The sequence below is a fragment of the Primulina tabacum genome, chromosome 4, assembly GCF_025594145.1.
Source record: "Primulina tabacum isolate GXHZ01 chromosome 4, ASM2559414v2, whole genome shotgun sequence".
In the NCBI taxonomy this organism is placed as follows: Eukaryota; Viridiplantae; Streptophyta; class Magnoliopsida; order Lamiales; family Gesneriaceae; genus Primulina; species Primulina tabacum.
The window spans coordinates 7,226,308-7,240,775 of NC_134553.1; the positions used below are offsets into that span (position 1 = coordinate 7,226,308).

The 14,468-nt window shown below is 32.1% G+C and overlaps 2 protein-coding genes across 2 annotated transcripts; both read right to left on the bottom strand.

Annotated features, from left to right (window-relative positions):
* Positions 1–1,993, bottom strand: LOC142542889 (BTB/POZ domain-containing protein At5g41330-like). Its single transcript, XM_075649789.1, has one exon. The coding sequence runs from the start codon at positions 1,642–1,644 to the stop codon at positions 196–198; it is 1,449 nt and encodes a 482-aa protein (XP_075505904.1). The 5' UTR covers positions 1,645–1,993; the 3' UTR covers positions 1–195.
* A 5,054-nt stretch (positions 1,994–7,047) lies between these two features.
* On the bottom strand, positions 7,048–11,624 carry LOC142542890 (uncharacterized). The gene is given in 4 exon segments (XM_075649790.1): positions 7,048–7,614; positions 7,616–10,201; positions 11,041–11,120; positions 11,384–11,624. Coding segments are annotated over 2 exon segments (2,973 nt in total). The 5' UTR covers positions 10,151–10,201; positions 11,041–11,120; positions 11,384–11,624; the 3' UTR covers positions 7,048–7,176.
* Positions 11,625–14,468: the final 2,844 nt, after the last annotated feature.

Consider the following 14,468-nt stretch of genomic DNA (forward strand, 5'->3'; position numbering starts at 1 on the left):
TCAACATTAAACCACCCATATAACTTGGGCATAATTATCTTTACTGTACAACCTTTGTCGCGTGACCTTGCCACACATAAAAATGCAAAACGACTACAAAAAAAATTCCACAAATTCAAGAAATCTTCCAACACTATACAATTCTAAATAAATAAAATCAAACCATTCAGATTCTTTACAGAATCCATTTGATATTCACTGTGACAAATGATTTAGCACAGTATATCGAAAGGATATTGAAATGAAACTCAGACGGCCTCTAACCGAATTCCAAACTTCCACACACTGTTGATCCTTCCTAGTAACAAACATCTTGTTCCCTCCGAAACACAAATTCGTTATCCGGCTGCCTCCCATATCCTTTGCTCTTCCCATCTTGTTCTTCCTAAACAATCTCTCCGGCAATCCAACGTCCCGTTTCGCCAACGATCCCATCAAAACTTCTGACCATATCTCAAGATTTCCTCCTTTACTACAAAACACCTGATTTCCATGACTTTCGACTCTACATCCGAACCCTTCTTTCTTCCCATTCGCGACCTTCCTTCCATCACCAAGACAAACCCAAGGCATATCTGCATCCATGTATCTCAAATCCGTGAAGAACACTTCCCCCGTACTCACACCGACCTTAAACATCCCTAAGTGCGAATCTGAGACCGTCACATCAGAAAAGCAATCGACTTTTTCCTTAAGCTCCCAAGCTACATTGCCACTCCTAATGTCCCAAAACTTAATATTTCCCAATACTCCAGATGGTCCGCTGTGAGAACCGGATGCCATCAACAAATTATATGTCGAGACCCATTGCAATTTTGTTGCTGGGATCGCAGAATCAAGATCAGCACCGAAAATTTCATAGTGGCCAATCTTAGTCACAGGGCTTAAACTATTGTTGAGATCATATATCATAATGCAATTCGAATTTCTCCTGCTCGACTCGAAGCTAGAGAACAAGTGTTCTTGTGATGCCCCAATGGCCTGAACTGTGGAACCAGACCTAGTGACATTCTCCCAATTCAAAGTCTCCTTAACATAACCCTTGTCAAGATCGATGATCTGTAGCCCCGAAAAGTCGGTGGCACCAGCGGCCGCTACCGCAGGGGACAATGCTAGTAATGAATCAATAGCTGTGAACTGGGTCAAAATAGTGGATTTCCTATTCAATGACCAATCAAAAGATGTGATTTTACTTCCATGAGCGACATGGAGTGATCCATAAGGTGTGGTGGAAATAGAGGAGGGCGAGTCTCGGCCATTCAAAGGCAAAACCGACGATTTTTCGAGATTAAAGGCATCAAATTGAGAAGGGTTTGATTGGGAATTTATGAGAAGATTTTCAATACCATAAAATTGGGACTCAAAAATCAGGTCTTGAATATCATAGGCTTTGGCTTTTGAGGGAAGATTTCCAGTCCTAAGGAGGGAAAGCAATATTGAAAAAAGTTCAGGATCTCTGTCAACAAAGGGGATGACATGATCAGAATTGGAAATCTTGGAGAATAATGATTTGGAACCAGCAAGAGAAAGGGTCTGTTTGGTGGTTTGAAAAAGTTGGCCTCCCACATCTATCGTAACTATGTTTGAATTTGAATCCAGATGAAACCCATTTGAAATAGGCTTCGATCCTGCAAAAGGTGGCATCTTTCTTTTATCCCAGAAAACAAAATCCCCAATCACAATACCGAACACCGAAGAGTTCAAATTAACCAAAACCGAGACTTTATTCCTATTCCGGGAATCTGCGAACACTCAATACCGTTAAATGGTTAGCAAAGAAAGAATAGATCTCAAACGTCCAAGAAATCGAAACCCACGAAGAAAGACTTCAACTTTGCGCTACAAGCGAAGAATCAAGAAACCCTTTTGCCAAGACTCCACAATTTGTAAATAAGGGTGAGCCAGCAAGAAACAGACGAAGAGAAAAACAACGCAGGCGTACAAAGAGCGAACGGTTTGGTTTGAAGGATTGAAAAAATGGGAGGAGGGGTGCGATGGAAATAATAGCAGAGGCGGATTTCTAGAAGGTCAGCAATTGGGTGTGTGGTCAAAAAAGGCTAGAAAATGAAACATTTAAGCTTGTTTTTTGGACAGTATGGGATCACCAATGTTGTCATTGGAGCAGTCTAATGTGGACCAGATTTTATATTGCGGTGCGTAACGTCAGCTCGCCCAATATATTTATATTGGTAAAAACTTGTATGAGACGGTCTCACGGATCATATTTTATAAGATATATATTTTATTTGAGTCATTCATGAAAAAATAATACTTTTTATGCTAAAAGTATTATTTTTTATGTTGAATATCGGTAGGGTTGACCCGTCTCACAGATAAAGATTTGTGAGACCGTCTCACAAGAGACCTACTCTATATTTTTTGAATTTAAATCAATAATTTATATGCTTTATATGTAGATAAATAATAAAAACCAAAACTTTTTGTACTCGTTGCATGTATACAGAATAATAATTATCTAAAATGATAATTTTGTCATTTTCAAATTAATGATTTTTCAATTTTTTAAGCCTCCAACTTTAATTATGTAATATAGATAAGTAACACAAAATGGATTTTCAATGTCAAGTGTCATTCAATTATATTTATGAGATTTACGAGTTTTTGAAAGGCATTAGATAATAGGCTTTTTTTTTTTAAATAATATAAATTAAAAAACTATTTATTAAAATATTGCATCAAACTATAACAATCCGGGAGAAATTCTTACAGATTCTAAACTTTTTTTTTTAAAAAAAAGATAAGGGATTCATTGAATCCGTGACACAGAGTCACGGTTCTATGTTGCGCCCATTTCCTATTTTTTGCGCAAATTTCTTCCGATTCATTTGCCCAAAATTCTTAAATGTTGTCACATATTCTTGTTTTCGGTTGTGTTTTCCGACTACGCTACGTTGGTTTATCGAGCATCAGTAATTTTGAAATATTTGATAGATATTAATTTATTTTTATTATTATTGAAATAATTTTGTTTTATAATGTTATTTTTTTATAAGAATGTTTAACATTGTTAGGTGATAATATTATTCGTTGATTTTGTCATCCATTTCATTCGAGCAACTCTTAAAAAATAACATTATTATTTTTGTTGATAATATTGAAATTATTTTCGTATTTAATGTTGTTATTATTATGAGAACAATAGAAAATTTTATTTAGAGAATTCTTAGTTGTACGAGATAAATTAGCATTTTTTGAGAAATAATTATTTATGAATCATTATTTTGTTTGCAATATGAGATAGACATTGTATAATTTTAAAATTTGTTTTTTTTTTTGAATGACTGTAATAATATTTGAGTTAGATTAAAATATTTTAGAAAAAGTTTTTTTGATAAAGTATAATAATCATTTTTAAAAATATATCTTTTACTATATTTGTCAATCATAATTAAGAATAAACATAAATATAAATATTTTTCTATAAATAAGATTAATTTAAATATCTATATTATTTTTGAATATATTATTATCTAATACACATTTTTAAAAATTTGATTGACTGAATTAAATATTACACGGGATAATTATAATAACAATATTAATTTTTTAAAATTCTTTAGTTAATTTTAGTATGATATACTACAATAATATTTTTAATTAATATTAGTTAAATACAACTTAATCATTTAAACTAATTAGCTTGTTTACGTATTAATAATTTTTAAAATAAATTAATCACCTTTATAACTCAAATATTTAAATCCAAAATATTTTAATCTAACTCAAATATTATTACAGTCATTCAAACAAAACAAAAAACAAATTTTAAAACTATACAATGTCTATCTCATATTGCAAACAAAATAATGATTCATAATTAATTATTTCTCAAAAAATGCTAATTTATCTCGTACAACTAACAACTCTCTAAATAAAATTTTTTATTGTTCTCATAATAATAACACTAAATACGAAAATAATTTCAATATTATCAACAAAAATAATAATGTTACTTTTCAAGAGTCGCTCGAATGAAATAGATGACAAAATAAACGAACAATATTATCACCTAACAATATTAAACATTCTTATAAAAAAATAACATTATAAAACAAAATTATTTCAATAATAATAAAAATAAATTAATAGCTATCAAATATTTCAAAATTACTGCTACTCGATAAATAACGTAGCGTAGTCGGAAAACACAACCGACCGAGAATAAGAATCTGTGATAATCTTTAAGAATTTGGGCAAATGAATCGGAGGAAATTTGTGCACATAGAATCCGTGACTGAATCTGTGACAGAGAGTCACAGATTCAAATGAATCCCTTACCTTTTTTAAAAAAAAAAATTTAGAATCCGGAAGATTTTCTCCCGGATTGTTATATTTTGGTAACAATTCCACTTTTGTAATATTTTGGAACACAAGTTTAGATGGTCGAATTGCCCTTGGCTCACCAATTTAATTTTCGAAAATCAATTTCTCAATTTTTTTTATAAAACACATACATATCCCGCAAGTCAAATTATAACTAATTATTTTTAACAATCATTATAAAATATTATAAAAACTTTTGTGTGAAGGATCTTCAATATGATTCGACTAATTAAAAATATTAATTTTAATTTTATATATAAAACATGTCAATAAAACTCATATGTATATAAATTTATAAAATCGTCTCACAGTCTAGTTACGGATACAATATAAGTAAAAAAATATCGAAAACAACCCTGCAGTCTTGCTTTATCGCTATTTTCCAGTTCCTTCTTCCCAAGAAAATCGTCAAGTCTTGCTTTGAAGGAAGCTTCATACGTAGCCCCCACCAGAATTAAAAACTAAATTATAATAACAAAAGTAAAACCTACACGAATTGACTATACATATATATATATATATATATATATATCTGTGTGTGTGTATATATATATATATAGATTATACTATCATATTTGTATAGTATGAATAATTTTTTAAATATAATAATTTTTGTTATTTTTAAAATTAATAATTATTAAGAACGATATGAAAAAAAATTAAATATAAATAGAGATAAATAAATATATAAAAATTCAAAATTTTTTAATTAATTTACAAATTAATAACAATTGTCATCACGTTTGTGTTGACCAGCTTCATTTCGTCTAGAATCAGATTTAGAATGCGGCTATAATAATTGTCAATCTGGTTTTTTTTTGAATTCACAAATTGATCTATTTATCAACTCACAAAATAAGAATCCTCTCGTGCAAATATTAATATTTTGAAACGAGGAAAATTATGACAATTCAAAATAAAAGATAAAATTTGGACGAAGAAAATAAAAGCTATCAAAATAATCACTTTTGCTCGCTTTATAACTGAATAAATAAACACAAAAATTCATATGATATCGTTTCACGAAACATTTTTTCTAATACGGATTTCTAACTCGATTGATCTATAAAAAATATTATTTTTACGTTAACAATATTAATTTTCAGTGTAATTTAATGGGTCAACACACGAGAACATAGTTTTACGTTTTTTTAACACAATTTTACATTTTTCTTAAAAAATTTCTTTCTCATACATGTCACATACTTGATCGAGAAAATATTTATGGAAGATATCGAACTTGTAATCATTATGTCTCACGCTCGTCTGCTTGGTTACTTTATATATCAATATACTCCAAAAACTTGAACACATGGAGAAATAACAAACATGTTTTGATGGCTTATATAGGAATATATTCTTCAAATATTGACAAATTCAAAATTCTTCATTTTTATGTTCTTGAATTCCAAGAATATATATATTAATAAACTATTCTTGAATAAGTTATAATAAGCAAAAAATAATCAACATACTAAGTTCTATTAAATATAGTTAAAAAGAATTTATTTACGATTATAATACAACTATGAATCATGTTTACGAAACTGAAATCATAGCGACCAATCCGACCATGATAGCTTCTTAAAAATTGCCAAACCCTTCACTTCATTAGCTTGCTTCATAACTCAATATGTTCCTTAACTAAAGACGAAATCATATGCTATATGTGGTGTTCCAAATCATGCTATATTTGTTCAAACAAATTTTGTGAAGGTTGATTTGTTAAACATTAAAGTACAGAAAATATTTAGATTGCATGTATCAGATTTTAAGTGTGGTGTTTAGACAGAATAAATCATGTACAAATATAAAACTTGTGTGGTGATTTAGGACAAAATATTACTAGAAAATTGTAAATGGTTTACAAAACTAATACTAATGAAACTACGAAAAACGATATTACTTAACATGTCAATGAAGTAAAGTGCATACGGAATAAACAATTACAAAACCAAGGATGCAATGATTGTATTGCCAAAAAGATGGAGCTACAAATAACTCTTCGACCAACACTTTACACGAGTATTGTCTTCAAGTGTCTCCAATACTTTACGGCAACACAGCAAAACAACGTGAGTCAATCACGCGAAAGCACTTATAAATTCTTTTCTTTTTCTTCAATTTTCGACCATCAACAACAAAAGTCTTTGTAGTCACGCTCACATCTCTGTCTTGTTGGTCTATCGTTCTCTTATTCATGTCCTCATTTTCTTCTAGATTTTATTCCTTGTATAGAGTCTTACGTACATAAGAAACCAAGAATTTCATTAAGAAATAAACTCTTTTAATATTAATATGATATCTAGAGAAGTTATCATTAATATCAATAATATTATCATAATATTATCGAACAAAAAAAATATATAAAATCTAATTAGTCTAAAAAGACAAAACTTCATATTCAAATATATCAGTATTATCAACAAATAAAAATTAATTGATGAATTTCACTTCATTTACAAAAATTATTAAAATTAAACGCAGTAAACATCATAAATGAACAAAATAAAATTAATAATTAATAAAACATTTGATTCATCTATTTTTTAAATTAAAAAATTATCAAGATATTGTTTTAATCATTTATCGTGTTTGATACATTAACTTTTTTAAAAAATAAATGAATCAAATGCAAAGTATAGCACGGTTTTCGGTTTGTAGCATCAAGTGTAGCAAAAAAATTAAATAAAAAACAAATAGTAATACAGCCATATCTTTGAATTTTAAAAATGGTATAAAATTTCTCCGGATTTATGAAGAAAACTTATTCAAAATTATGTACCACAAACAACTCTACAGTAAACTCTGGTTACAAGAAACTGAAAATATTTATGGTGAAGTATGATTTTGAACGTTTGCAAGAAGCCTAGTGAGTTTGCTAAGCGTCTCACGAGCAGATATGGTATCCGGATGATTTTCACCGCATATCGAAGTCCTGATAAAAACAGCTTTCCTGATCAAATCGTCTCCTACATCAAACTGTCCTCCTCTCACCATTAACTTGGATCTAACTTCAAGCACGGTCGCCCTAGCCAACGCGAGTTCTTGCCAAATACAAGGATTCAACTGAGCATTTGTCTGAACGGGTTTCCAGCAAAATGACTTATCCAACCAGCTTTCAACCGGGGTGACAAATTCTTGATCTGCTGCTTCTAATGCATCTGTACATAGGCGAAGTAGCTCAAGTGCAGCACTGCACCGAGAGAAGGTAATGAATGTTTTTATTGCAAGTGGCAAGATCACTTCTTTTACGACCAACAAAAGTTCAGGATATTTTGAGCTCAACGACTATAGGGTCCTTTCCGAATCCGAGGAGTAAGTAACAAGCTGCCCATATGTGATCAGAGTGGCTGGATATAGCCCCACGGCTAATGACAGCTTGCACCATGGCTTGTGCAACTCCGGTGATTCCTCTCTTTCGAGCATAAAGTTTTACAAGCCCATTAAATTGAATGAAACCTTCCTTTGAACACCCTCTAGCTATATTAAATCTTAAAAGTAACGAGGATGCTTCTGCTTCTGATCTGCGGGCATATGATGATGTGAAACCACAGCTTAAGGAGCAGAGTATCTTTTTCAAGAACTGTCGGTTTTGGTGTTTTTCGGGTATTTTATGAGCGGCCAAAGCTAACATGGGAACTGGTATGGGTGACGGAGCAAACCAACCACTTGCTAGAGCCATTCTTGTCGCCAAACTCCTTGGTCCATCCGCATGGTCAAATATGGAAAAACAGACCTCGAAAAGCTGCAAAAGGAAATTGTTCCGCCTTAATGAATAGTTTTCACGGCCCCATGCGGCATCCCTCAAAGGCATTCGATTAATGGTATCCAAAAGGCGACTCGGATTAATAGGAAGCTCAGAAAGAATTACTCCGACTATAGCAAGACCTAGAGTTAACCTTCCAAGTTTTTCCTCAATAGACCGCAATGCATCTATTTCCGTGATTGACAGATCTTTGATGCTTCCAAGCATTAAAGACATTGCCTCCACCCCAGAAAGGTAAGAAAGTTTTAGAGGCTCCAGATTCATCAAACTGGATAACCGTGTGGATATAATAACATGTGTTTCCCCACCAAAACGAGGTAGCAAATCCATAACCAGTTTATGATCCCACCAGTCCTTTTCACTTTCCAAATTGTCGATTATCACTAAAAAGGGAATGTTTCGCATTAGCTCCTTTCGAACTCTGGCTATCGCTGCTTCCTCTTGCTCTTCAAAGCTTTTAGTTCGGCTTTTCTCTGAGCAGCTCTCCACCCCTACGTCGATTTCCAAGAATGACCATAAGTTCAAGTAATTTTGTCGAATGTATCTGCTTTCCCCACCAATCCATAGGACCATTTTATACCTTTGATGGAAACGGTAAGCGAACTCTATAAGCAACTCTGTCTTCCCGATTCCTGAATCTCCTGATAAACAAGCGATTCCTTTTCCATACACAACTTTCATCGATCTCCTTCTCCTACTAGGCTTGCTGCTACTCTTCGACTTTTGTGTAGGTTGCTGTGGTTGAGAAAATTCGGTGTTCTGCATCTCGATTTCCTTTTCCGATTCCTTCCATGCTATTGGCTCTTTCCCTTTCCTCTTGGCACTGTCACTTTGATGCTTCCCGTCCATTGAATTCGTCCTTCCCCGACCAATTGTCAAGTTCTTTCTCATTGGTCTGGCCTTGAGTTTAAAGTAGTCTTTCTCAGAATCGCCACTAACATCACCAAAAAGCATGAATTCAAGCTCGGATAAGTCCCTTTTCCGACCGACAAAATTCTCGTTTCGAAGGTAAGGAAACTCTTCTTTCTCTGCTTTCTCTCTCCACTTGATTATTCTATCGACAACACTTCGCCTTCCCAGCCTCAATGCCAAAAGGGTCACGGCTCGTAATATGCAATCCCTCCATTTACCCTCGTGAGCCTCGAGTTTCCACTCATCAGCACGAGAAAGGGCACCAATAGCATCTTTCCACTCCTTCTCAAGCCCACCATAGAGTAGCCATAGCTCGCCACCATATTTTTCCCAGAGCTCACCTCTTTTCTCGATTATATCTCTCACAAGGCAATCATTTGGACTCAAATCAAAGTACACGGGAACCAAATTCTTCTTGCTCGAGAAGAACCTCAACTCTTCAATAGAGTGTGGATTTTGGAATGACTTTCTGGTCAAAATGACAACTCCAAATGTGCTAGCATCCATTGCTTTCTCAACAATGCTATGTTTCCGAGAGTTTCGACACCTAGCCCTATCTGTTACAAAACAACTCAGGCCTTGTACCTCTAATTCGGCACGAAGCCAATTAGTAAATCGCAGCAATAAAGGCTTCTGGCCGTTAAAACCTATGTACACGTCGCAGCTCCTCAGTCTATTTGAAGTAAAGGACATTGAAGGAACTGAAGTTTCAAGAAATCTTTCGGTCTTTTTGCTCTTACCCCTATGTCTAGAATAATCATTTTGACGTCCCATGCTGTAACTGGACAAGGGACTATTAGAGATTCCCGTGGAAGAAGATTCATTCTCCAACTTCAATACTGTTTCATGGGGATACGTGTCTATCGAGGCAAATTTACTTCTTGTTAAAGATTCAGATTCTGCAGTCCGGAAATTTAAATCTAGACACTCCATGTTTGTACTGTTGGCTTGACATGGAATGTCGGGATGCATAGATATACGACACGCAGCTGAGTTGGGAGAGAAGAAAGGGGATTGATTGGCTGAAAAAAATGCTGATGAGGATGATGACAGATTCCTCAATGTTGTATTAGGAAACATCCCAAATCTAGAGCTGTCCTCTCGAGTATCCATTTTTACCATCATTCAATGCTTCATAAGCAAAAATTTTATGCATTCTTGAAAAGAAAATCACACCTAAAATACAGAACAAAGATTCAAAACTTCAAACAAGGTAACTATCTAGAATGCGATAATATGAGTTGAAAGATAACAAGACATCGGATTAATGGACGATATGAAACAAATAACATCAAGCAAAAACAGTGGCGGCACGAATGAGGCAATCGAAATACAAATTGCAGTCACATTGTAATAAAATATATAGTTAACAAAGCAGAAATATACTATTACATAATGTGAATATATTTCTTGGGAAATAACTACAGAGCACCATAAAAGCAGAAAAAATTAATACCAAGATTTGAAATAGATGCACAGAATAAAATTCAATCATTACAACATTTATGCCTCCAGGATCCATCTGGAACCATAAAAACTCGCATTACAAAATTTCAATGGATGCGCTGAAAATCTTCAAGATTTAAGAATTTTAGATCCGAAGAAACTTAAATTAGACCAGAAATAAAAACCAGTTACATCAAACACCCTTAATCCAAATTCAACAAAAGAAACCTCTGTCATCAAAATTCAGATCTGACGAAGCTAAATAAAAACCAAGAATTCAAACTAAAAGCTTCAATTTCTTCACCTTATTTATGAGCCAATTAAACACGATAATTGGTTTCAAAGGATGTCAAAATTCATAAGCAAAATGCCCACAATCAGTTGTTTTTCCTATTTTAAAAATCTAAGCAACAAAAGAATCAATTCAACAGAAGTCAGAGGTAAGGGACTAAACAAGAATCACCTTTTAGCATAGACAAGTATTAACATTAACCACTTTAATCACCAAATCTACACCAAAAAAAGCCAAAAATCTTGACCAAAACTAACAAAATAAAACTTATTAATACCTGGAGTGAATCATTGAGTAGCATGATAAATTCCCGAATATTTCCCCCACAATCAGCTCATTAAAAGATTACCTATGGAACTGTTAAGGATTGAAAATTTTAAATCACGCGTCAAACATGTCTTCACCGGCAAACGTCCAAATGCTGAAAAGGGCGAAATTTGTCCAAGGACAGGAACTGAAACAAGAAAGTATCACTGGTCATGAAACAGACTAGTTCTTGAAAAGTGATAGAAAATGTCAATGAAGGAAGATTTGGATTGAAAAAATAAACGGGGTGAGAGTTATTTGAAAATGGATTTTAAAGTGGAAAAAGAAAATAACAGAAAGAAAATGGATTCAACCTTTTTCTTATTTTTAATCTCCCTTTCTCTTCTGTCTTCTTCTTCTTTTTTCTTTTTAAAATCCCCTTGGTCGAGACTCGAAAGGTCTTTATTTTTTCTGATTTTTCAGAGTCCACACGCCCTTTCTTTGTGACTTTTAACTAATTCCGATTAAAAACCCCCACCTTTTCTCTACAACACAATATGTAGTAATAACGTACATTAAAATTTTAAAAAAAACAAATAAACATGGTGTATATTTTTCTCTTGAAAATCTGAGGAAAATGGATGAACGAAAAAGATGAAACTGTACCATTGGGGAGGAGGATATACGTGGGGACCCTACACAAAGGACGGATCTGACAAAGAATGCTGATACTTAATTAACACATGTTAGTACAATCGGTGTTACTGTCTCTCTTTGTATTTCTCTTCTCTGTATTTCACTTGCTTATTTTTCTTTCTTCCTTCTCCTTTAATGCTTGCTTTTTTAGCTTCTTTTCTTCGTTTCCCACCAGTGATTTTGGATACATGGTACATACATTTTGTGTGCAATTTTAAAAAAAAAAAATTATACTTGACATCGTATAATGATCGTGTAATATCCGTGAATACTATTATTTTTTAAATAAAATAAAGTATAATAAATTAGAGATTAAAAAATTATAAATTAAAACATTCACTCTGAATAAAAATAATAATACTATAATCTCATATTTTAGATGAAAATTTATAATATATAATTATAAGTAATGGAATAAAAAATATTAGATTAGTTAATTTGTCCCTGATATTTTTCGGGAACAGAATTTATTGCTCATATCTTAAAGCACGCGATGGATATATTATGTGGGGTGAACCTTAAATGTGACCATTTATTAACATTAAATACTCGTCAAATAATTGAAGTATAGATTTCAATTAGTCGAATAATCGAAAATAATTTGCTAAACTTGAATAATCGCAATCTTGTGCTTTTTCGATTTGACTAGAATTTAAGGTAAAAGGTAATTATGTGTGATACAGATCTATTATTTGGGTCATCCATAAAAAAGTATTATTTTTTATGTTAAGAGTATTACTTTTTATTGTGTATATCGGTAGGATTGACCCGTCTCACAGATAAAGATTCGTGATACCGTCTCACAATAGACATATTCTATATAAATTAAGTCAAGAGTCAAATTTATATGCACCACGATTCACAACTTGAATCTACCTTATATTTGAAATGTGTTGAAATTAAATATATCCTTCAAATTTATTTTTTCTATCTAGATGAAAGTGACAACGCCTACAGATGATCCGTCGATGCATGTACATGGGACTGGTAATTTGCGTGAATTCTATTAAAAAAAGTGGAGATTTTTTATAAAATAAATAAATTTAATTTTTTTAAGAATAAATCTTGCAAGTTGCTAGTTAAGGGTCAATTCAATTATTGTAGCTTCCCCTATGGAGACATGAAATGATAAGAAACTCTGCCAACGAGGTGAAAGTTCCATATTTTATAATTATAATTATTATTTGGATGAGGAAAAAACATGTACTAAACCTAAAATTTAATATTTCCTCAATTCATAATATATTCATTCCAATAAATCAAATTAAAATATATATTTTTCAAAATAAATTTATCCCTTTTTTAATTATTGAAAAGAGAGATTTCGTAATTAAGAAACAAGATCCAGTTTTTAAACTAAAAACAGTGTTTAATATTGTATAATTAATAAATAGATTTTAGCCAACGTGGATTATTGGCTCTCCATTGATGATTGATGCGTGGCATTGTAAGAGATTAGTTGACTTATGAGATACAAAATTTGGATGTTTCAACATCAGTCCAAACTGAGTGCACATGCCTCCATGTGAGTGCACAAACATGAAGTACTCTTGCTCAGTTTATAAACAAACAAACAAATATTGAAATTAATTTAGTGTATTTTTATTTTGGACATTTTGGAGAGAAAAAACGTGTTTTGGTCTCTTGCGTGTGTTGGATATACACATACATTACAATAAAAATGGCTTTTCGCAGCTCCCAAATTCTCTTTCAGAGGCACACATTGCACAACTGCAAGCGGTTGAAAGTTCAAGATTATCCGCACGTACATGTGCACGCTGTTAATACTATTATTCGCTGCACGCAGTTAATACAATTAATATACATTGCTAAGTTTAGCGACGATATATCATAATCCGTCGTTACTTTTTTCGTTAAAATAAAAAAATACTTTTATAATTTAATAATTTTTTAAAAAACTTACAATCTGATTATGCTAACAATACTCATGATCTTAACTAAAATTAAAATTAATCAAAAATTGAAATGGAAAAACGTATTCTAAATCGAAACTAAAATCGTCTAAAAATATTTTATTTATGCATGATAGCTAAGTGTAGAATGGAATTCACAAGTTACCAAGCGACAATTTTCATACTCATGATTTTGATTCATTTTCCATACTTAGCTCATAAACTTTTAACCAATAATACAAAAAAGTTAGAATTGAATAATAATTGGATTAAAAAATATGCGTTTTATTTGTGAATATTATATATTTGCTTGCTCCTTGGATTTCGAATCCAAAAGCGTCAAGTCACATTATTTGATGGAACTAATTGAATGTAATTCAAAAATTGGTTGGACTATGGTCCACTTTTAAATTAATAATAAAATTTCATTAAACAGCCTCAATTCTTGTTTTATTTGAAGGGATTATTAGTAAACTGCTTATTTTTAGAATCTTTTCAAGAAAGGGAGCTGACTTTCCCATCCATGTGTTTAACGATATCAAATCAAATCAACACACACACACATATATATACATACATATATATATATATATTGTTTTCGATCAAAATGTGATGCTCAGGACAGGACGTTTTGTAAATATTTGAATTACATCGTTGATATTGGTTATAATTAATCAGTAAAGACATTAATTTAGAAAATTATGACCAAGAAATAACTGTTGAAGTTTTGTTGAAAGCACATTTGATAATAAAATATATATATAAAAAAAAAAGGTAGAAGCCGTCTAGGGATTCCAGTTTTGCGAATGCTTAGTTGCCAGGTGCATGCACTGGAATCCCACTGGAAAGT

Excerpts from the sequence above, each read along its gene's own strand:
- LOC142542889 (XM_075649789.1), bottom strand. The coding sequence starts at position 1,644 with ATGCCACCTTTTGCAGGATCGAAGCCTATTTCAAATGGGTTTCATCTG.